Consider the following 25,073-nt stretch of genomic DNA (forward strand, 5'->3'; position numbering starts at 1 on the left):
CATATTAAAGGGCACTTATGAGTAAATAGAGTATATGTAGTTTGCCATTTTTCCAAGATTAAATATCTCATTTTTCAGAAATACTGTAAAAGTAATGAATTGTGAATATTTTCAGACTACTAAATACTACTTCCTGGAAAGATGTCTTACTAAGCACCCTCCCTGACCACATCATGGGCAGCTTGAACTGACCCTGTAGCTGTAGTGAAATAGTGAAGAGAAAATGGACTTGGGTTCAGAAGACCTGGGCTCAAGCCTTGGTTTTCCCCAGTATTTGCTAGCTATGATTTTGAACAAGTTATCTATCCTGTGTGTTCCATTTGCCCTCCATTTATAAAATGAAGATGAAAATACTTATAAGATTGTTCTCAGGGATTAAGCTTTAAGGCACAGCGAAATGTCATTATCATCTTCATCATCTTCACTGTTGAGTGTCTTGCAGTTAACCACATAGGGATCTTTCAAAATAGTGCTGTGGGCTAAAAGCCCCATGTGATGTCAGGGATTTCCCGTGGGTATCTCAGAATGCAAAGTGTGTTTATAGCTTCATGCCTTTGAAAGGATTCTGGGGCTATTGGCTTATGGTTAAGGACCAACTTTATTTCTAAAGTGTTTAAGTTTATTTTGATTCTTAGTTTAGTCAAGGAATGAGGCAATAGTGGGGAGAGGCAGTTCACACAGTGATCCATGTGTCACCAGATGGAGAATCCAGTCTGGTTTGGAGATTTTAGCTGAGTTCAGGATGGTTGAGATTTGAATTCTGTTTACACTTGGCCACACACTACTTCCTGTTTCTAAAGAAAAGAACCTCAACAAGGTTTGGACATAGCCCATACAAATGTTTTGTAAGAGGGAAGTGTAAATGAGTCGGAAACGTTTCCAGATTAGATTTCCCTTAAAATACCCTTGGGCTTAAAGACTGAGGGGAGAGTCCTTGGCAAGGTCTGGTTTGGACCTCTGAAGAGCTGGGACACTTTGCCAGGCTCGTGATCGCCACCAGATTGCACCATGCCCAACATCCAGCCCCAGAAGCCAGCTCTGGCTACTCACCGTGAAGCAGGACTTAGATGAATCAGTAACTTCACTGCAGTGTATAGGCTCCTTCTGACTTGCTGCAGTTTAGAAGTCTGGTCTTCCCTGCCTGGTTTAAGTACATCTAGCTCTGTCCTTTATTTTTTGAGTAATTTTTAAGAGAGGTTGCCTCACAAGTGATAACCCTATTATGACATTAGGGTTTTTACCTGTTGGTGTTTTATTTATTTTGGAAAGTCTACTCTAGGTGCATGATATACTTTTATTTTTATTTCCCAGAGGACTCATAGGAAGTCAAAGAGACTTATTTATCTTGTATTAGAATCTTAGAATATTAGAATCCAGGCTGGCACTTAAACTAAATAATTCACTGTCATCATCCATACCAGATTTAAATGGAAAATATCTCTTTCTTCAATGAGTGTGTCACTTTTGTGATTAGAAAGAAGACTATATAGGTGTGTTACACAAATCACGCAATGTCTCTCATCAGAAGGGCCACGTTGGTATGTTGTCCTTGTACCTACAGTGAGCGTGAAATGTTAACTCACTTCTGAATTGAGCTTTCTGTTCTGTTCTAGGTGTCTGTTACCAAGGCTGACCAAGAACTGGGATTTGCCATCCAAACGTGCTTTATCTCTCCGTATTCAAACCCTGATAGGATGTCTGATTATACTATCATTGAGAACATTTGTCCTAAAGATGAATCTGTGAAATTCTACAATCCCAAGAGAGTGCACTTTCCTATCCCACAAGCCGAGATAGATAAGAAACGGTTCAGCTTTGTTTTTAAGCCTGTCTTCAATACCTCCCTGCTCTTTCTCCAGTGTGAGCTCACGCTGTGTACCAAAAAGGAAAAGGACCCCCAGAAGCTACCCAAGGTTAGTGGGCCTTCATCTATTTTCTCCTGTTATTTTGACATCTTTAGGTGAGGCAGTGACCTACCAGAAAGGTTTAATCACAGCTTGCTGCAGGTTGAGGTTTTTGGTTTGGGGACTGCCCAGTCAAAGTCATAAAGTTCATGTTAGCAGGGAACTGTGAGTTTTATGGAGTCTTGGAGAATGAGTCCTGACCGTATGCTTTTTTTTTTTCCATGCATGCTATTCAGTAGTATCTTATGAACGATAAATCAAGACTGTTTTCCATTGAAGGAGAGGTCTGGCTTTATCTTTGCTATTCTAATAGTACACAGTGCCAAGAGTACAGAGAGCCGAAGGACAAGTTCAACGTGAGGATTAATTTTTCCAGGTCCCGCTGAGATTTGTATTGCAGTTGTTTTTTGACCTTCTCTGTGTGAGTTATAAGGTTGACTTGTCTCATGAGGACTTCTAAGGGAAACTAACAAATATTTTAATTTTTCTTGGTTTCATATTGTGGTTCGTCATGTTTGCCTCATGTTGCTCCCCACATAGAACTAGTACATGCTGTTGCCACAACAGAAATCAGAACCCTTTGACCTTGCTGGTGTGGCTATGGTAGGGGGCATCCGCAAGGGTAATGACCTCATTGTTTTGGCTTTTTGCATGAAGGGTATCTTCTGTCTGGTTTTGTTTCTGTGATCTGCCGTAATTATGTATAACTTCATATGTGTGTTTATTTTGGTTAGATATCTCACACAGTGTAAGCTGACTTCTCATCCTTTTACACTTGCATATCAGTCAGCTTCTAAAAGTCCAATAATTGAGCTGTGTCATTAACACTGTCTCATAGGGACAGAATTTTCTCACCTGGTACATAGGTTGTGAGAGATGGGTGTAAAAGGAGAAGGAAAAATTATTGTTATGAGACGGATTGTCATTTATCTGTATCCTTTGCACTATTATATTCTCCTGGGCATCAATTTCTCCATTAGACCACAGGAAATTTTATAATACATTTGAAAATATAGTGAATCTGATCTCTTAGTCCTCAGGGAGCGCATGTGTGTGTGTGTGTGTGTGTGTGTGTGTGTGTGTATATATAAAGTGATTTAGGCTGTGTTCTTTAGGTTGCCTTAGGGAACATTGGTGCCCTAGCCTTGTGGGCCTCCACCTTCCAGTGGCCATCAAGCTTGGGCCATAGTGGACAGTGGTCGAGAGCCATGCAGAGCTTCTTGAGTGGCTGTGGGACCCAGAGAATAACTTTAGGAGTTGGGGATCTAGGAGGGGAGGCCTGGCAGTTACCCCTGTCTTTACTGATAGCTGTAGCGCTCACCTTTCAGTGAGCCTGGCCTGTAGCAACCCAGCTTCATAGTGTGTCAGTCTGTGAAAATTAGTCCTAATATTTCCTTCTATAACATTTAAAGGAAAGTTCTAAGTACCTGGGGTTGACATGGGATGTGGCCCTAAGCCTAAGGTTATATCCAAGGCAAGGTAGAGTGGAAAGAGCATGGGGGCCGAGAAGGCAGGCCTGATTCTTCCTAACAGGACATTAGCAAGTTCCTGACCTCTCAGAACCTCCGTGTCCTTGTCTGTACCGTTGGAGTAATAGCATAGCCTTCCTTCCTAGGTAGAAGAGCAGGTGAGACAGTGGAGATGAGGACAGTGGACCATTTATAGAGCTGTTACCGCTGTTCCTCTGTTTACGGCCTATGGTTAATATTTTCACACTCCTATGACTGCTTTCTATGACAATAGACTGAGCCAAAGATTCTTCTAGGAAGAATTCTCAAAGACTGTTGAGTCCAGCCCTGCCTATTGCTGATGAAATTGAGAGCAGAGTGTTCAGTGACTTGCCCGGGATCTTGCAGTGAAATTTGTTGTAGACTCTTGCTTAACCAAGGAAACTAGAAGGAAAGTAAGAAAGCTCTTCCTAAACTGCAAATCTTCTCAACGAGTTCTCTCCATGATAAACCCATTGTTTCCCTTTACCGGAGGGCTGTTGTAAAGACTTTTCTTGTTTGTTTGGGGCAGGGGTTGTAAGAGAGGGGAACTGTCGTATAACATGTATCTGACTTTGATGTTGCTCAGAGCAGCAATGACAATAAAGCCACAAGTCTCTGCTCTTTTGTGACTAGAAGATCTGGAAGCTAGTTAACTTTTCTGGATCCCTTGCTATATATAGATTTTTAAAAAATAATTGATATGTTTCCCCTTCCAACAAAAGTGATTGGATGTCACTGACATTAGCATTTCACCTATTGATGGGCATAGACAAGGAGCCAAAGTTATTTTAAAGGAAAAGGTAATGGAAACAGATACACCAGGCTTGGGCATGCTGGTTCTAAGTTTGGAGACTGAAAATAGCTGGAAACAGCTGATCTCATGGCCTCCACCCCTAGGCACAACTCCCTAGGACTTCATTTTGGAACATTAAAAGCAGATGACCCTGGAAAGCTTCATTTTGCATAAGCCTATACTGTAATTAAAAAAATCAAATGCACTCGACAACATGATTATCTTTTTGGACAGCAGATGTAAAATCTGTCACCCTCATAATGCAATACATGAAGTTTCCTACCATCACAAATCACAAACATGAACCGTTTGTGTGTAAGCCAGCTTGATGAAGGGCCAATGTTCGTCATATAGTTATTTTATTTTTCAGACTAAATAACACTAAAACCTCCAGTTGTTTTGTGGGAATCCATCCAGCAATGTTTGCATCTTCAAGTGCAGCTGAGAATACACTGAGGCTGCTCTCATAACTCTCAGATTATTGGTGGTTCTTTGAAAACCATCCTGGTATCCTGTTTTTCTGGGGTAAATAGCTGTGAGCTGTCTGATAAGGGGCCACAGGACAACCATGCTGGCCCTTTTGAGTGACCCCCTGACTGTTCTCTCTGCAGTGTGTGCTTCCTGATGAAGCCTGCACCTCGCTGGATGCCTCAATGATCTGGGCCATGATGCAGAATAAGAAGACGTTCACCAGGCCCCTCGCTGTTATCCACCACGAAGTACCATTTAAAGGTGCGTTCTGCGGAGGCTCGGTCAGAGAACAGCGACCTGTGTGCTACTCATAAAGAAGCTGCTGCTGCTGCTGCTGCTAAGTCGCTTCAGTCGTGTCCGACTCTGTGCGACCCCACAGACTGGAATACTGTAAATCAAAGCCCAGTTTTATTTGAAAGATAAATTAACGACCATTTAGTGGCTTTAGAAAAGAATTCTTTGCCCACAGAGTCTTTTGTTTAGTTGGTTCTCCTGCTGCTGTGCATTAATGATACCTTTGCCAATGACTTCCTCTTTAAATATTAGAGCAAAGTCTTGGTTAGTCTGTTATGACGATGCTGTCACTCGCCCTGCATGCAGATATGCTTCCTCGAGCATGTTGGAGAGGGTTAGAGTTCCTTCTGGAATTGCATGCAGTCCACAGCCCATCTTTCTTTGACCTGCTGGTAAAGGCTGTGCTGGCTACAAGCTATTAGAGTGCTTTGTCAGGGATCACAGATGCCTTTGGGAGGGTACCATGTACGTGAACACCATCTGTCTTAGGTGTCACAGCAGAAAGACATTGAAAACCACTGTTCAAATGTGTTTTTATCATTTCAATTTTAGAATTTTATGCACAGCTCTAGGCTTTCCCTGCTAGCTGGCTGTGGGACTCTGGAGCTCTCCTCTCAGGTCCTTGGGTTTCATTTTCTTTATCTGGAGAAAGAGGGGGTTGGACCATATGACTCCCAAAGGCCTTCTCAGCCATACCACTCAGCTGTACTGTTTGAAGAGGCAAAACAATTTTTCATTCATTTCCCAGCCGTCCTCAAGTTGGTGGGAGATATACGTATTAGATGTTTATTGGTTCCTCATCAATGTTTTTGTTGTTGTTTGTTTAACTTTATTCATTAATTTTTAGCCATTTGAAGCAGTTATAATAGCTGCAGTCTTTCTATAAATGGATTGCCCAAGTAGTTCCTTGTTTATTGGGTCCAAGGGAAAAGAAATAAGAATAAATTAATTGTGTTGCAAAGCATATCATAATCGGGCAACAGCTGGCTCTGTTTTGTACTGTGAAAGTGGTGTAACAGCAGCAACAGCCACCCCATACTCCATCTGTTACTCTTACCTATTTTGAGAGAGGTAATTCTGCACGTAATTGAAGGCAGCAGCTTGCTTTTTCTTGTGCCAGACAATAATTAGGCATTAATATTGCAGCAGTATAACTTCCAGTAATTCATTCATTCATTCTTTAAGTCTGGTGGTATTTTTTTAAGTAATTCCTCTTGTAAATTAGGTAATTACCTTTATTTAAACTTGGTGTATAATTATCCTGAAAGTTCAATGTTTTCTTTACATAAAAGTTCAAGAGGAAAGTTTTACCAAATATCAAAGCGATTTCATGAGATTTGCTAATTGAGACTAGGTTTTGGTGGAGAAGCATGCGGTGAAGAAAGTTCATTGCCTAGGTTTGTTAAACAAATTGAGAAGGTTAGGCTGTAGGCTGGCTTCCCAGGGGCTGTATGCAAATGCTCTTTCTAACTTTACACTGAATGGGGTAGGTTTCCTGGCAGTTTTTAGCCTGTTTGAGTGACTCCACTCATCTTTGATGTTTATTTCCCTTTGACTGTAGAAGCACTTCTCCTCAGTGCAGACCATTAGAATCTGTGCTCTCCTTCTACCTGTCAGGGAATTGGAGTAATCATTTATAAGAGGAATGTGACTATTTGCCTGATAGTATTGGTTTCTTTGAAAAATAACAGGATCATGAGTGTTCTTCCTGCCAGACAGCCTTATGTGTTACTGTATTAAGATAACAAATACCCCAGTATCCGTGGGCTTCCCCGGTGGTGCTAGTGGTAAAGAACCTGCCTGCCAAGACGGGAGACATAGGTTTGATCCCTAGGTCAGGAAGATCCCCTGGATGAGGGCATGGCAAAAGCACTCCAGTATTCTTGCCTGGAGAATCCAATGGACAGAGGAACCTGGTGGGCTACAGCCCATGGGGTTGCAGAGCGTTGGACACAACTAAAGCAACTTAGCACACACAGTATCTCTGGAAGTGGGCAGATCTCTTGTTGGGAATAACTTTGGGACTAAAAATTTCCCAATGGGACAGTTTACTGTCCTTTGACTACATGGATACTCTTTGGAGACCTGGCTGAAGTTCCAGCTCTCCCTGGCCATTTGGTCCATCTTATTTCTCAACACTTGGTTTTTCTGGGGCAGCAGATAGAGGTTGTCTACTTCACAGTCAGCCAGAGAGCTGCTTTGTGGCTACCACTGCCAGTAGCAAGGGCTCATTTCAGGTGATGTTTCTTTCATCTCTGGGCAAGCAGAATAGGCCATCAAAACTAAGTAAGTAATTCTGAGTCCTTCCTCTGGGCCACTGTTGTGTTTTTTGGTGGGGGGAAGCACTGTTATTAATGGAACTTTCCTGAGTTTCACAGCACATCTTTGCCACCTTTGATCTCTCAGTCCCTTGGGAACCAACTCTGGGACTAGAATTGTTTTGCTTAAATTTTCAATAATGATGATGCTAGTGGTAATGATGAAGATGGAGATGATGATAATGTTGATCTGACATTTATTGAGCATTTACTTAGTGCAAGGCTTTGTCCTAAATGTTGTTTGTGGGTAAGTCTATTATAGAGTAAGGGTAAGTAACTTGGCCAAGGTCACACCACATAAATAAATGGTGGGTCTGGGATTCAAATCAAGGAACTTTGAGCCTATGCTCTTAAATCTTTATGCCTTATCCTAGGTGGAGGTTGATTCTCAGTTCAGTTCAGTTCAGTTGCTCAGTCGTGTCCAACTCTTTGCAACCCCATGGACTGCAGCACACCAGGTCTCCCTGTCCATCACCAACTCCTGGAGCCTACTCAAACTCATGTCCATTGAGTTGGTGATACCATCCAACCATCTCATCCTTTGTCATCCCCTTCTCCTCCCGCCTTTAATCATTCCCAGCATCAGGATCTTTTCCAATGAGTCTGTTCTTTGCATCAGATGGCCCAATTGATTCACAAATATTGAAGTTTCAGCTTCAGCATCAGTCCTTCTAATAAATATTCAGGACTGATTTCCTTTATGTTGATTCTAGTTTTTAATAAAATCTACAAGCAACACAGTCATCTGTCCTTTCATACGCCTCTTCCTGGCCTCTTCCCCAGTTCATGCCATATCACATTGGTATGCAGGTTAGTACCCAAATGCTCTAATAATTATGAAAAGAAGGTGAAGAGTTTTAGGGAAAAACATCTGTTCCACCAAAGGGTTAAGATATTAGGAAACACATAAACTATTTAAGAGTCTTAAAGTTTAGGACAAGTTTTGTGACTTTGAATTGTAACTCAAAGAAAAGCCCAGGAAACGTGAATAGTTTATGCATATTATGGTTTATGGCAAAACAATTAAAATAGTTGAGGTGGTGCCATCCTACCATATTTTCTGAAGTATCTTGAAATATAGGCATGTTAGTGCCATTTTCTTTGGATGCTGTGACTGCTTTTTACAGCATTTGAGAACACTTGGGCTTACATAATGAAAATGATTACACCACGTCAGCAATGATTTTTTTTTTAAATGGTGAAAGGGAAAAGTAATCATTTCTCTGAAGTTTAGGGCATATATATATATATAGGGGGAAAATGAGCACAAAAGGACATTCCCAAATTTGCCATGCTTTATGTACAATCTATAATTCTTAGCAAGTTAAGTGTTTAAAATACTGAATTTTCTCCATATTTCCACCACATAACTTTTTAAATATTAAACTATGCTCAGGACAGCACCTGGCATATCATGGGCACTCAGTAAATGTTAATTTCCTTTCCTTCCTCTTAACATCTCAGCCATACTAGGCTTTCTGAGGGGATTAGAGGGGAGTGAAAGGGCAAGTTGTGAATGTCAGTTGGAAATTAATCCAAGAGAGGCGTTGCTTTTTGGAACACATTTTATTTTTCCAGAACAAAAATATACTTTAAAGCACCAGCCAGGTTTTGTCCTCAGGCAGAGGTAAAGATGAGGGGAAGCCAAGGAGAAAGATGGTAGAAATGCTTAGTTAGCAGATCAAGACATTCAGTCTATTCAGTAAGGGAGAGGTATCATAGGTTCTTTTTTTTTTTTTTTTTTTAATTTTATTCAGTGTGCTTCACATTTTGAAAACCTTATAGTTTCAAAAATTTCAAATCTAAACAAAAACAAGAAATAGTAGAATGAACTCCTACAAACCACTCATCTGGTTTCCACAATTACCAATTCATAGCCAATTTTGTTTTATTACTTCCTGTCTCTGGATTGTTTAGAAGGAAACCCAGACATTTCATTTGATTCACAAATATTCCAATATGCACCTCTAAAGTCTGAGATCCATCAAAAGATCTTGAGTAGAGAACCGAGCATCAGATCATTTAGGAAGAGTACTCTGAAAGCTGCATGGAGGTTAAGTTGCTAGGGCTTGTATGCAATAATAAAAAATATATGATTTTTTTGTGAAGGTCGCTCAGTCGTGTTTGACTCTTTGCAATCTCATGGACTATACAGTCCATGGAATTCTCCAGGCCATAATACTGGAGTGTTATTAATAATAGCCTTTCCCTTCTCCAGGGGATCTTCCCAACCCAGGATCGAACCTAGGTCTCCTGCATTGCAGGTGGATTCTTTACCAGCTGAGCCACATATTTATGGTTATTTATTCCAAAAACATTTATTGAGGATCTACTATATGCTTGGCATATAGTATACAAATTTTCCTATGTTTGATGCCTTTACAATCTAATGCATGGAGAAAGGAATGGCTACCCATTCCAGTATTCTTGCCTGGAGAATTTCATGGAAAGAGAAGCCTGGCAGGTGAGGGGTCAAAAAGAGCCAGACCCGACTGAGCGACTAACACTTTCCCTACTTTCATTATAGCTTAAAATAAATATGAAGATATAATCTAATGCACTACTGATGTTTTGGGCTGGATAACTATTTGCTGTGGGGTGTTGACCTGTGAATTGTGGGATGTTAAGCAGCACCCCTGGCCTCTGCCTACTGAATGTCCTTAGCAAACCCTTTCACCACCAGTTGTGACAACCCAAAATGTGTCTGAATGTTTCCAAATGTCCCCTGGAGAGCCTAGTGGGCAAAAATCACTCCCGGGTGAGAACCACTGATCTAGTAGAAGGATACAGAGAAGTGAGAAGGCAATTACAGTGAATGCCATAAATATTGAAAGAAGCCAGAGAAGGGATTAATTTACAGTATGGTTAAGTTAGTAAAAACTGTATCTTTGGTGGCCTGCACAAGCTTCTTTATCTGCCGTCTGTGCCAAATACTAATAGATGTGGGTACCAGTTAGACACCTCATTTCCCTATGGGCCTGCCCAGTCCTGCCATGTTTAGGAGAACTGAATTGAAAGTGGGAGGACAGAAGTTGTGGTCAGTTACTCATGCATAACCCGAGAAATAACTTTTTTATGAAAACCACGACTAAACAACTGAGGAGGGAAGTTTTGGTTCTAGAGGCAGACCAAAGTTTGCTCAGAGTACATGAAAAGATTTAATTCAGAATGTTGATTATAGTTTGTTCTTCTGTACAGAAATCTTTATTGTTAACATTTCTCTTTACAGCAATGGCTAGGATTCCTTTCTTGCAATCGTACCCTTAAACCAAAAGTAAATATTGTTGGGTCCACTCTTTTCCTTTCAGCATGCCAACTCAATTATAGGGTTCCAGTGGAGATCAAACTATTTTAGTTATAGTCGGGGTTTATTGGGAATTTTGGAACACAAAAGTAAGAAGATAAAATCCTTGAACCTTGGTTCTGCAGCCTGTGCTTGTTATTGTTTATGCGCAGAAAGCGTGGAGGAACTTCACCTCTGGGGAAATGAGCAACAACTGTTTGTGCTTAGCTGAGTGAGAAGGCCCCTATTTGGGGTGGGGTAAGAGGGTTAGGTAATAATGTAAATCCATTAAGAATTTTCAAACAGTGTCATCTATCACACAGGCTTCACTGTAAAACCTACATTCTCACATACAAGGTCTCCTTAAGGGAGAATCATTATTTGAAACCTTTTGGGGATTCTGAGTGACAAAGTTTAACCATGGGTGGTTGATTGGATGGAACTCTTCCCAGAAGTGTGTATATTTCTCGCATGATGAACCCTATAGAGACCTTTAAATGCCTTTGGACTTAGTTCAGCGTATCAAACCACTACTTTTTACAAATAGGAGAATTTTGTGGTTAGATGCCCCTACTTCATAGGACCCTTGGGAATTTAAAATGAGAAAATATAAGTGAAGGCTTTTTTGTTGACTGTAAAACACTATACAATGTACAGATGTTAAGGCATCATTGTTGCTTCATTGCTGCCAATAAGGCTGGTGGGGCCAACCTCCCAGGAGACAGTCTCTTATGTGCCTTGTGTAGTTGGTATGTGTTCTGCACACTGAAATACATTTTCTTAAAAACACACAATTATTTTAGTTTTCTTAGTGATTTTAAGTATAACTTTCTCATATATCCTAAGCCCAGGGGCACTATGCTGCACACCTCCAGGGGGTACCCTTCAACTGTAGTGGCTTTGTTTCATCCCATAGCATCCCTCCCCCTAGAGCTAGACTGTGATACCCCATGCTTCACGATTTAATCCTGAGATTTAACAATCCTGTCTAGCTTCTCTTATTTTTATAAACATCAACTCAAATGCTGCTTGTTTTGGTCAATTTTTCACAATTTTTTTTTTTTTTGCTTTACTTTGGATTCCAGAACAAGGTGTGTGTTCCTTTTTTATTGAATAAAAGTGGAGATGAGGAGAGGCACTAAACATGTTACTTTTAAACTCTGGAGAACAGGGGTAGAGTCTGTGTGCCAGGACTTAACACACTTTTTCTATAAAGAGCCAGATGGTGAATATGTCCAGTTTGTGGCTTATGGAGTCCCTGCCTCACTACTTAACTGCTGTTGCAGCCTAAGAGTGACCGTGGACAGTATATAAATGAGTGAGCCTTGTTATGTTCAAATAAAACTTTACGAATAGATTTGTATTGTGTATAATTTTCACGTCATGAAACATTTTGATTTTTGTTCAATGATTTACAAATATAAAATTCATCTTTAGTTCACTTGTACAAAAATAAATGGTGGACTGTGATAGGCTGCCCTGTGGCCAGTGATACTCTCACTGTTGAGAAGAGCACATAGCTGTGCACAAGCAGCTGCTTAATCAGTGCTTCTCTAGCTAAGGACAGAGCCACACTCACCAGTCATTTAGCCTGCTAGGCAGAATGTGGAATCCTGGGTCAGCCCCTACCCTGATGCTTTCCAGCTGTGACCTTGGGCTGGTCACATGATAAAGAATTTCAGGCTGCTTTTTTGTAAGATAGTGATAAGAATTCTGTTTCTGCCTCCCTAATGGGGCTGGTTGTAACCTCAAATGAGATCAGGCTCTATAGCACTCTCTGAACATGAAGGCATTATAGAAATGTCAAAGCGTATTTCAGTCTTATTCCAAAATTCCGCTATTGCCTCGGTTTACAAAACAGTGTGTTCATGCTAAGTCGCTTCAGTCGTGTCCAACTCTTTGCGACTCCATGGACTGCAGCCTGCCAGGCTCATCTGTCCATGGAATTCTCCAGGCAAGAATACTGGAGTGGGTTGCCATTCCCTTCTCCAGAGGATCTTCCTGACCTAGGGATCAAAAACAAGTCTTCTGCATTTGCAGGCGGATTCTTTACCGTCTGAGCCCTCAGGGAAGCCTGATGAATCGAAAAGTACAGCAGCGTTCTAACTGTCCTTCACTAAGCTTTCTGGTAAAGGCTCTTCTATTCCCGGCCGCGCCCTGAGGGTCTGCAGAGGAATAAGATCTAGGCTCTGCCCTGGAGATGGAAAAAATTAAGAGAATTAGATGTGATGTAGCACCTTTATAACAAAAGAGGGAGAGGATGAGTAAAAGTGGGAGAGATTCTCCCTGCTGGGGTGGGTATGGGGCTGTGAGAGAGTCAGAGAACGCCTCCCCTGAAAATGCAAGCAGAGCAGGTCGTGCAGGGAGGGTACTTGAGGGAATGGCTTGCAACTTGTGATGACATGGAACTGCCTGGAGAAGTGGGGGAACTTAACTTCGAGGAGCCCAGCATGGGTGAGGAACCATTAGGAAAGGAGGCTGGAGAGAGGTGGGGAGAGGAAGGCAGATCACTCCGTGCCATGCTCGAGAGTTTGGACTTTTTTCCCATAAATGAAGGGAAACCATTGAATGGTTTAATCAGGGCAATAATATAATCAGCCCTGGACTCTGCAAAAGTCATTCTGGGGGCACATATCGGGGAGGAAACATTTGGGTTGGGTGCAGTAGTGGAGACCAGGAGACCAGTTAGAGAAGCTTTGTAATAATGCAGATGCATGAACAGGAGATGAACTGTAGGACAGCAATGTTAGGAGGAGGAATAAAGACGCTTTTACAAACTGTATGTTAAAAGACTTTTTGAAAGTGGAATGATATTAAATACACTGGAGAAACATGATACTTAAACATACTGCATCCTTTTGTAAATAAAGAGAAAAGTGTATACACATGTGTGCGTGTGCACACGCATATACACATGCATGAATTATCAGACTCAAATTTCTTAAGTTTAGGTTTTTGCTTTCAGTTTTTCTTCAGGTTAGAGAAAGTATACAATTGATCATTAATGAAGTACAGTGCTTAAAATTTCTGAGTAATCCACGTTACAGTCTTGATACCTAAATAGAATAATTGACAGACTTTTCACAAAATAAGTATTCACAAATAGAAGAATGTCAGCCTCTACTGAGATTTTGATAACCTCTTACTTAGAACTTGGTTTCTCTGTAGAATACATCGTGATTTATGTTTTTGTTTCAGAAACAGGTCCAAGTATTAAGGAACCGATTCCAATTACTCCACGTAAGTCTTTATGCAACTGTTTTGAAATAAAGCCTCCTGGGCTTTTATAAGAATGAGTTGGTTATAGAACATTTGCCAGACCCTGCGTTTTGATAAGGAGACTTCTGCTCTCATTCTCCCTCACCCCTTTTTTCTCATATTTTCTTTTCCCTCCCTGCATTCTCCTTTCTTTTTTCCTCTCTACTGTTGCCATTTTAAAATATGAATTTGTTGACCCATTGGTATGTATCACCTTAATGCAATGTAGTAGCTTCTTAATTTTGGAGAAGTTCATCATTTACCTACCTTTAGTGGTTGTAATCTGAAAGACTTAACATAGAGCTATGGGAGTGGTTTGCTTTTTGTATCATCAAGGGTATCTTCCTGCTCAGAGAAGCAGTGCTGAAGGAACTAGTTGCTATACCATTAAGGCAATCACTAGACAAGGGGTGTTGAGAACACTTGGAAGACAAAGAGAGAGAGAGACCAACTGCTACAAAATGATACGTTGAAAATTATCTGGGGCGATTTCATTGCTTATACAGAAGAAAACTCTGACCCAGAAGTGTTTCAGTGACTTCCCCACGGTTATAATTGGCACTGAGGCAGAACTAGAGCCTGGGCTTTCTGGCTGTGCACCCAGAACTCATCTAGATAATGTTGCCTGTGGGGAGAAGCTTTACTTTTTTTCCTCCTTAAGACTTTCCAGATTTAGTCTCCATGGCTAATTCCATCACGTATACATAAGAATTAGCCTGGAGAGTTTCTTTATGCTAAATACTTTATAAACCGTTCTATTAAGAGTATTTATTTTAACAATATCATGGAACAGTATTATGAACCCAGGAAGAGACGCAGATGGACACATTCTCCTATACTCCCCTACTCTGATTCTCTTAAATGACACCTCCATCTTTAGCACTTTAGTGTATTTTCACTCAAAACTTTTAATCACGCCCTACTTTTCACCTTAGGCATGAAAAGACATCTTTTAATATCTGTCCTACAGACTAAATTAAATTAGGTTGATGGCTAATTTAATTTTTCCTAGTTCTTACTCCTCCTAGGGGATCCTCAGCCCCTTTGCAAACTCCTTTTGTTTACCCCCTGCCTTCAGAAGATAAGATAATGCTGTCCCATTTTTTAGAAGTTAAATGAACACTAAGGGGCACATGGCTAGAGGAGTAGGAACCAGAACTTGGGAATTTGGATCTTTCAGAATCTTCTCCACAATGTCATACTTTTCCTGAGCCCTTTTGAGTGCTGGGGCTGCTCCAGGGTCACATTTATCTACACATGTATCTTACACTGAAGTGAGTTGAAAGGCAAAGTGAATGAATTTACATAGAGATCAGCTGGAGTCACTTCTGACTGGAGAGGAGCACAGAAACAGTGTTGAAGTAACAGAGGGATCCTGTACTTTAATTTTTTTTTTAAAGAGAAACTTTAGAAATTTTATTCCACTGAAAACCTGTCTCTCTTAGAAACTGATCTTTACTTTTTATAAGTGATTCAAAGTAATTCTCTTAAACGAAAGGAAATGTTCTATATCTGTGGCCTGGAATTAATTTCAAATGTAAAAATCTTTGCCAAATTGATTCTATTTATATGTTTTGCTAACCATAAAATTGTTAACCCACTCCCCGCTGAGGAGTATTTCTGTTCCCCTCATAGAAAGGTCATGGTTGGAAAAGTGTTAAAAAGTAGGTTGTGTTAAATGACACAATAGGTAATTATTGAGATGGAAGGTTTAAATGTGAGATCAGTGAAAGTTATATTCTACTTTTTCTCCTTCTCACCACTTTCCTTCCTGTTATCTTTCATGTTTTAAATGTTCATGGAAGTATATTTGTAAAGTATTTGGCTTGTGGTTTTTGTGTAGTGTCTCATTGTATTTTGTGTAGGGTCTCAATGTTCAATGAATAAGAAGCCAGATTTTGATAATGGAAGTTTACCTTATTTTCCCAAGCATCTTGAGCTTTGACTTTCAAGCCCCTTTACTGTTCAAATAGTATGTCCTCAGACTGAGGCAATGAACCACAAGCCTAAGTTTTACAGAGTTGACAAATCTGACTTTTTAGTAAATTTGATGCTCAAAGTAAATTGCAAACTGAAGGTATCTTGGAAATCTGAGAATTTCATTTTTCTTTTGAGAAAATATTTGCAAGTTACAAATATAGTGTATTTTGTTGGAATCCACTTTTTATCCTCAGAGTTTGTTAGTTGGTTCTCAGCCTTTCTGATAATACTTGCGAAACAAATATAAAATTGTAGCGTGTGATGCTGATTCACTCAAAGTCTGCATTGGTTTCTTATCATTATAGAGATTTTCCATGGTCTGGACACCCTAACCGTGATGGGCATCGCGTTCGCAGCCTTTGTGATTGGAGCGCTGCTGACGGGGGCCTTGTGGTACATCTATTCTCACACAGGTGAGTGTGGCTGCTGCCTGTCAGATGGTGCACATCCTGTGTGCCTGGCACACTGCAGACCTTTGGTGTTTCTCTGCATGGATGAGTGGATGAAATAATGAACAAAAGAGAGAGAGAGTTCATTCCCACCATTTTCACATGTATGTATTTGGCATGAACTGGGTTTTGTAAAACTATAATTTGTTTTAAGCAGTTGTGGAAAAGGAGTGTTTAAACTACGTTAATTGTATTTGAGATGTTGCTGAAGTTTAGCTTCTAATAAAACTATTTTGTGGTTAGGACTTAATTAAAGTTAATGTAGACAAACCGGAAACATAAACCATTCACCCAAAGCTGAGGACTTCAGAATAGACATATAAATGGACAGGAAGTAAGCGAGGAAGCCAAGATTTTATTACCACATCTGCTAAGATGCTGAGCACTGTCCACCAGAGGCCCTAATCAATGGCTTAAACCAGAATTTCTCAACCTTTTTTAAACCCATACCATCTCTTCTTTGATAAACACTGAATTCTCTTCTCTTCTCTTGAAAGTTATTTAAAAATTTAAAGTATTTTTTCATGAATTGTAAATAGAAATAGTAAAACAAAGCAGTTTGTTTTCAAGTTATGTTCTTCCACCCCTAAAAATTATCATGTGCCTTTTTTCCTGACCCTTACCCCGGAGTCCCAAGGTAGAAACATTCTGGCCTGAACAGAAAGAAAACTTGTTCTGACCCCAGGACAGAATGCAAGCCAGGCTTGGGGTGTCTGTAGTGCAAGAGGAAGGAACAAATGGATTGCTGATTCATAACATCTTAGGTTCCTTGTAAATATGGGAAGGAAAGACATGCATTTTGAGACATGTCTAGCAACCTAGTTGGTATTGTCTGTTTTTGTATGCTTATTTACGCTGTGAACCTGGATAAGGTGCTGAATTGATCAGTCAGATAGTGGCAGGCACAGACTTTCTGTTTAGAGTTTCATTTATTTTCCATTGAACCCGTGCATGCCACCATCTTTGGCCTTACCTTGGGCTGTCTAACTGGCCAAGCTGAAGCAATGACTGCTTTCAAGGAAAGAGAAGTATGGAAGGGTGTTTTGAGAAGTCATATCTTAATCCTCATCAGAATCTTCCCTTCAAATACTGCATTCTCTGAGTTATTTTAAATTATGGCAGAAGAAGCAGAATGAACCCTATGGTGCCAAGCATAGGAAAGTCACACAGTCCAAAGCAAATTTTAGGAGCTTAACAGTAGGGCTTTAAGTCCTTAGATTATTGTTCCTAATCAACAACCTTTGAGTGAAGCCAGTTACTCTTAAACAGTGTGGGTTATATGCGATTATTTTTATAAAGAGTAAATACTGCTGTCGTGATCCATGATTGGTAGAATCTGCGGATGCAGAAGAATTTGGGATGCAGAAGGCAGACTATCAGTTATATGCAGATTAAGCCCCACGTTGTCCAAGGGTCGACTGTCTGTTTCATGTGAGCAAAAGGAAATAAATCTGTTAAGTGTTAGACTGAGAATATATGGACATCTGTGAATCCATTTAGGAATGTCGTTCTTCATGAATAGCTTACACAAGCAGTGGAAGGACAATGTTTAGCAGAGGAGCATCTTTGAGTGAATAATTCTGTTACAGGAGTACTAACACATCCAAATCTCAGACTCACAGTTCTTTGCAACTTTCCCCGTTCTCCTGCATGGCTGTAAGTTCTAGAGTTCTTGGCAGCTTATGCTATATATATTAGGAATGAACTTGAAAGTACTCCAAGAAGACTCTGTAGCCCTGAAGATTTCTACAAGGTAGTCACCCACAGATGCTTACCACATACCTGCTGATCATGACTGGCCTTGGTAATAGAGCTACACTCCCAAATTCTGAAGTCTGATCTCAGGCCAGGAGGGCCAGGAAGCCAGCTAGAAGCAAAAAAGGGCAACCAAATGGTGTCACTGTGGGAACAAACCCCACTGAATTCACTCTGATAATCCCAGATTCTTGTCCACAGATATACTGACCTGGGAAAGAGCAAAACCTGGCTTTATGACATGCATTGCTGCTGCTCATTGAATTCTGAGATGTGTTGTTAATGTTCCCTTCTCCCCAAAAACAGAGACTTAAGGAGTTTTAAAGTTTTGTTAATATAGAAATAGATTTATAAGTAGATTTAAAAACAAAAATCCAAAGCCCTTCCTGTGATGGTTTCCAGCAAAATAAATTAGGCTCATTTGGAAGCTGAAAGGCTTTATAGACACTTAGACTCTAAACTCTAGTCATTTGGATTCTAAACCTGTTAGCATCACAGCTTGAAATGGCTTTTTATTAAAAGCTGTAGCCTCTGGTTCACTTTAAAGACCACTCCTAAGGAATACCAGCATCACACAAAAAAGAAAGACTTACTGCAGGACCAAGTGGTAGTTTCCTATTGAGAACTCTGTTTATTACCTGGATCAGCCAGCAGCAAATTTAGATGAAAAGATCATAATGCGGTGGCCAATGGAAAGGTGTGTCTATACAAACACTGACTCAGTCCATTCAATTTCCACAATAATCTAAGCTGTGGAACTCAGGCCTTATATGGTATATTTGGGGGTTCAGGCAACATCTGCCTCTGTGGCTAAAATAGTGCTCAGCTTAGATATTTCCCTTTGTGCTTTCCACTCTGCAGCACAGAGCACAGAACCAAGCCTTAGGTTTGAACTGTGATCTACTTACATACATGGAATGCATGTGAGTCCAAAAAATCTGTATCCCTGCTTTTATCATATGACAGCTTTCGGTATAATAATGGATACTTCTGAAAGCTATATTCACTGTTTGGAAAACCCCATTCCTAAAACTTACATTCTCCACTAAGATAGTGCAGAGAGGAGGGGCAGTGAGGGTGGAAATGGTGCTGGAATGGAGTCACAGAATCTTCGTGCTCCTGGGGACCTAACAGGGTCAGAGTCCCAAAACTGACTCATGAAGGTCCCAAAAGTTGTGTGCAATATTATATCTGTTTTTGTTTTTGTTTTTTTTTAAGGAGAGGAGCAAAAGCATTTATTTCTATTTTTCAGTAAACTTTTTAGCTTTATCACAACATGTACATAGTTTAAAGGCCAAAATCATCCTCCAAATAGAATTATACTGGTATACGACTTAGCAACTAAACCATCACCATGAATTTGTCTGTTGACTCTTCCAGTTGTCTCAATCTCCTTTTACACATACACGGTCAAACATCAGGTATTCTACTGACTCATTTTCCTCAATACTTTTGAGTTGTAGATGTCCTGTGTTCTGGCTCCTGTGTCTTCCTCCTTCTTTGTTTAATGGGAACATAAGAGAGAAATGTTTTTCACATGTGTGAAAATAGCATTTGCATGTCTGAAAATATCCTCATTTTATATAAACACTAATAGATAGTTTGCCACGGTATAGAATTTTAGACTTCAAGTGTTTTTTCTTCAGAATTTTGAAAGCACACCTCACTGACTTTTAGCTCTGAAGATTGCTTTTGGGAAATTCAAAGTCATTCAGATTTCTAATCTTTTATTTTTTTTCTTTCTGGAAGAAACTTTACAATGATAGTGCTTGATGTAGGTGTATTTTCATTCATTATGCTGGGCATTAATTGAGGCCTTTCAGTCTAGAAACTATGTCCTTTATTGTTGAGATTTTTTAGAATTATTTATTTTTTCTTGCCCATGTTTTTTTTTTTGGTTCTCTTATTCTAGAAATCTTCTTACTTCAGAGTTGAACTTCTTGAATTGTGCTGTAATTCTCCTTTTCTGTTTTCCATATTTTTCGTTTCTTTTCTAGGAGATTTCTTCATTTTTATCTTTTAGTTTCTTATTGCATTTTTATTTTTATTTTTTTTAAGTACCAAGGATCTTTATTCTTAGGTCTGATATTTAATCTGTGGCTGTAGATAATATGTCACTATTTAGAGAATAAAAGGTCCCATTATCTTCATTCAAGTCTTCAGCCACAAAGTTACACCTTATTCTCATACAAGATAAGGGTTGGTAGGGGATTAAGGAGGTACACTGAGGATAAAAGTAAAAGGGAACAAACACTTTTACAAGCATATCGTCCCAGTTACCGTGAAGGTTACGTTTCAGGTTAATTTACAAAAGTAGTGACAGAACCATGATTTCAGTGAAAATCAACACGTTATACCTTTTAAAAAACCAGAAATACTACGTCAGGCAAGCATGCGAAATTCAGAGTATAAAAAAACGCAAGGGCTGGCTGCCCAAACAGGTATTTCTCTCAGAAAGAGGGATTTGAAAATGCTGCACAGAACCAAAGGAATTAGAAGCTGAATTAGCACACCCATTTCCTCAGTTTATATATGAGGCAAGTGGGCAGACATTAACTGGTAAAGCTTACTCAGCCAGATTAAGAATGTATAGACATCCAGTTCCTGGTGCCATCTGCAACTACATGTATCTAAAATACAAGGAGGTAAATATCCAGAACACATCAAACCCACTGATTTAAAGAAAACATTTCAAGGGAGGGGGTGAAGTTGTTATTATAGCATAGCAGCACATTACACATATTTAAGAGATTAAATGGAAAGAAATAATCTCTTAATGCTCAGTTTTGATCAATACAAGTTTCCAGCCAACTTTCTGATGTAGAGCAAAACAAGTATATTCTTCAGTTTTCTTCTACATTTTTGGGGGCCTATCTTTCAAAACTGAGCACCGGGTATTTTTAATGTAAGTAATGGGATGTTATATGTACATTCTAATCACACATTTTTAAGAATAAACAAAATGCATATTTCAGTAATTCATAGTGTATTTATAAAATGAAAAGCTCTCTATCAAAATATACTTTTCACTGGGAAAAATAAATAAAACAGACAAATGGATCTACACAAAGTAAAAATTAACTTTGGTAGACTTCACTGTGGAGGACAGTCCATAACAAGCTTATCTGCCATTACTCCCCCAGAGCCGATCATCTTCTGAGTTAAGATTTTAAAAATGTTTTAATTGAGATCATTATGTTGACATTTGTTTCTCATTCCACATCATCTTCAGCCAAGCTCTGAGCACTTACAATTCTCTGACTAATTGTTGGGAGCTTAGTCAGAAGCATCTGGAACACTGGTGGTGGAAGAGTTTGTTGCAATACTTGCAGTAACTGCTGTGGCTGTCCACACGCAGCAATCGCGTTTGTCAGATGGTCCACACCCTTCTCATATTCACCTTGAGCTAGTAATTCTTCACCAAGCTGTATTTCTTCTAGAAAGAATTTCTGAACGGCTTCAGCATATTTAAGGTCAGGTTACTTGGAAAGCCCAGCTCTCTCCTTGGCAAGCTTCTGTTTCTTTCTTCATTCTCGCAGCCTGTTCTTGAAGTTGGGGTTACTCCGTCTCTTGTGGTCGAAGTCTTATTGCATTTTTAATATTGCCTTCAAGTTTGTTAATTCCAAGAAGTTTTTCCCATGAATTAAAGAAACATGTCCTATTCTTGTCTTATGGGTACAATATCTTATCTCTCTGAGAATATTAATATAGAATTATTTAAGAATAGGGAAGTTCTGAGCTTGTGGGTGGAACATATTGATTTTGAACTTTACTTAGGGTGATCTAGCTGGGCCTTTTATTGAGGAACTCCTGATATCACATCTTTGGATCTTTCCTCTTGAGTTAGTCATGTTTTCTGTGAAACAGGTTTTCCTATTTCCTTCTTGGAGGTTATAGATCAGGCTGTCAACATTCTGGGGGTCACAACATTCAGCATGTAGGCGTTAATTTTGTTCTCCTCTGTCATTGTGTTTCTCTACCCTCAATTGTGCTGGTGTTGGTCGTTCCCAGAACCCTAGTTTCATTCTCTTCAGAGAGTAAACTTCTGTTTAACAGGCTTCTGTTCAACAATCCTTAGTTGAATACACTGTGTGTATTCTTAAAGCAGAAGTCAAACACATACCCAGGTCCACCTGAATCATGTCTTTTACTTAGGAGTGTTTCTGGAGGCTTCAGATACTTCTAGAAGTCTGAAGTTTCTCCATGCTTCCAAATGTAATTCAGAAACAGCAAGAAGATCAGCAAAAGTGTGACTAAAGTTGGAGGCAAGAGGCTAAGTTACAGGGATCAGAAAGATGCAGGTGGAATAGATGGAAACTCTGTATGACTGGAAAGAAGGCAGGATCCACTCTTTTCACCCAAGTGCTCGGGTTGAGTTCAAATAAGATGCCCATGGAAAACCAAAGTGCAAGTGTGAAACAGGCTGGTCACTTTGCAGTAATATTGAAAGAAAGTGGGAAGCAGAATATTTTGAAAGATTTTGCTTCCTTCCTTGGAACATTTCTCCCTTTCTCCATAACTTATAACAACATCTAATTCACCCCTCCTGCAAAGTTTTGCCTGCAAAAGGAAAGTCTTTTAGCTTGAAAAAGGAGGGGCAATTTTTGAAAATGGTGAATAGTGATGGAAAGCTTCTCTAAAGGTTGGTCTAGTTCAGTATCCTTACTAGAGTGAATTTGTGAAATAGTTACAATTAGGATATCAAGAGATTGAGACAATTGGTACAAAACTGCAACGAACACATAGGCCTAAGAGGGAAATATCTTTGTTTTCTCTGCACTGTCAAGTAATGTTGAGTATGAGTCACCCCCAGGCACATGGTCTTCAATCCAGTGCTTAAATATCTCCTAAGAAAGAAATTCCACAAATTCCCACTATAACTAGCCAGTCCTCAGAATGAGCAAGTTCCCTTCTGTGTGACCTAAATCTCTATCACTGCCATTTAAACTCATTTCCTCATGTTCTGCCCTCCAGGGAGATAAAGAACACCTGTCTGCTCCTCTCGGTAATAATTCTCTGTGGCCAGTGTTTGCAAACTATCTGCCTTGGGCTAAATAATCGAGATTCCTCTCACTTTTCTTTAAAATTCTTCTATTCTTGTTTCCCCATAGGGCTTCTCTGTGTTATTCACATCTTAAAGTTTCTCCCCTAGGACCTGCCATACTAAAAACACAGGGATAAGAATCCAGTTGTAAACTGCCAAAAAGTGGCAGGAAATCAGATCTGAACAGCTCCATGTTAAACTGAAGAAAGGAAACAGGTTATCCCTTAAAATATGTTTTTTTCTGTTTCTAAGGACATCTCTGGCAATATCGAGGCTTAGCCGCAGCCTAATACGTGAGCTGAGTGGGATGAATCCTTGTTGTAACACACCCTTTTCCTGAGGACAACATGTGCCAGATGTGTCTTTTCCCTACTCACTCTCCTTCCCAAGGGTCTCTTCCTCCGTGGTTTGAGATTTTAGGGGCAAAGCATGAAGACTAAACACATTTCTTCTGATGGCCAAGTTTGAAATCCATGGTCAGGGGGCCTTCCTTGAACTTGCATTCGCTAAGCGGGCCTGCTCTGCATAGCCCTGCAGTCCTCACTGCCCGTCTTCTCCAGAAGGAAGCTGGTTGTATTTGTCACCCAAGGGATATTCTGAAGAAAGTCAATGCTCCAAGACATCAGAGGTCAGTGTGCTAGAGAGCAGAAAACCAAAGGACACATCTCGGAAAACCTAAGGGACTCTGTTGGCTTTTTAAGCAGAAACATCTGCACGTTAAACTTTTGTTTCTCGTGGTGAATTTTTCTGTAGTGCCACTTGCATCTGACAGTGAGAAAACTTCTCTTGATTTCTCAAAAGGTAAGTTTTTTAACAACTTGGATATAATGAGAAATCTCTCATCTTACATGTGAAAATAGACCCAGGGCTAGAAGGGATAGTCTAAAGAGGATGTTTTCAACATTTCCAAGCAGATTGTCAGACAAAGATTCTCCTTGGCACACTGTTGGCTCAAAGCCAGGGGATTATTGGGTTAAGTTGACTTGTCCACCCTGGTGAAATGGATCCTGCAATCTTGAGTATAGGGGACTTCTTTGTTTTGTTTTGCTTGGGGTTTCATTTTGGACAGTATTTTGTATCAGCAGCACAAGAGTTTCCAAAACTCTGGAAGTTGAAAGACCTTTTAATGGGTAATGATTAAAATAAACTGACATGGCAACAAATTGTATTTGGCAAATAGACATCGGAAAGCAAATATTCAGACTTCCTGGGCAGGGCGTAGTACTGGCACTTTTCCTGAATGTGACTAATCATGCACATGTTGCATGTGGGATGAGACAGACTTGTTCACTGTCAGTAGGACAAGCCAAGGCCTTCTTGCTGATTTAGCCGCTATCAGGCCAAACAAACGAAGCCCAGGTGAGCCAAAGTGGGGAGGGTGGTGTGTTGACTTACCTCCTGCTTTTCTGATGTATCCTTTATTTAAATGGGGAAGAGGTATTTTTAAAATGTCCTTCACAACAGTCACATTAGTCCTGCTAATTGATAACAATGAGACTGGGTGTGGATCCACATGTGGGTTGGCAGGGGGCTGAATTTTTCAAGTTGATCACGAGTTGTTCCAGTCTCTAGAGGTTTGGGGCTTTTTTTTTTTTTTGATAGACATAAGAATTCAGAATAGCTAACAGATTTAATTTCCTTTTAGAAAGAAAGTTCCCACTCTGGGGAAAGTGGATTTCTGGCAGAAAGTCACTGTCATTGAGGCAAACGTCCCCGCCTTTAATTAAATGCACACAAGAAGGATAGAGGGCAGTGCTGGAAAGGGTCCAAAATATAGATTGCCAAAAAAAAAGAAGAATGAAAATACAGTGTTTCTCTGCCTCTGAGAAATATTGACCCAGAATTCCCTCTCCATCCCTCCAATCCCAGAAGAATAGATAATCAGAGAAAATATAGCATGGGCCAAATATGCAACAAGCATGTGAAGACCCAGAGGTTGAAGCCTCAATGTGTGTCACTGGGTGGTTCCTAAATGGGTGACAGGGAAAGCTGTACCACACAAGCTGCTTCTCTGTTTTGTGCAACTGCTGTTTT

The 25,073-nt window shown here is 40.0% G+C and overlaps 1 protein-coding gene across 4 annotated transcripts in view; it reads left to right on the plus strand.

Annotated features, from left to right (window-relative positions):
• The window catches only part of TGFBR3 (transforming growth factor beta receptor 3), a 209,669-nt gene that overhangs the window by 180,013 nt on the left and 4,583 nt on the right, over positions 1-25,073 (plus strand). For 3 of the 4 annotated variants that reach the window (XM_027536536.1, XM_027536533.1, XM_027536534.1), the window contains 4 exons: positions 1,614-1,913; positions 4,799-4,919; positions 13,752-13,793; positions 16,097-16,204. In XM_027536536.1, coding sequence (XP_027392337.1) covers positions 1,614-1,913; positions 4,799-4,919; positions 13,752-13,793; positions 16,097-16,204 — 571 coding nt within the window. The remainder of the gene's footprint in view (positions 1-1,613; positions 1,914-4,798; positions 4,920-13,751; positions 13,794-16,096; positions 16,205-25,073) is intronic. The other variant, XM_027536535.1, reaches the window with a different exon arrangement.

The sequence above is a fragment of the Bos indicus x Bos taurus genome, chromosome 3 (genome assembly GCF_003369695.1).
Source record: "Bos indicus x Bos taurus breed Angus x Brahman F1 hybrid chromosome 3, Bos_hybrid_MaternalHap_v2.0, whole genome shotgun sequence".
NCBI classification, from domain to species: domain Eukaryota; kingdom Metazoa; phylum Chordata; class Mammalia; order Artiodactyla; family Bovidae; genus Bos; species Bos indicus x Bos taurus.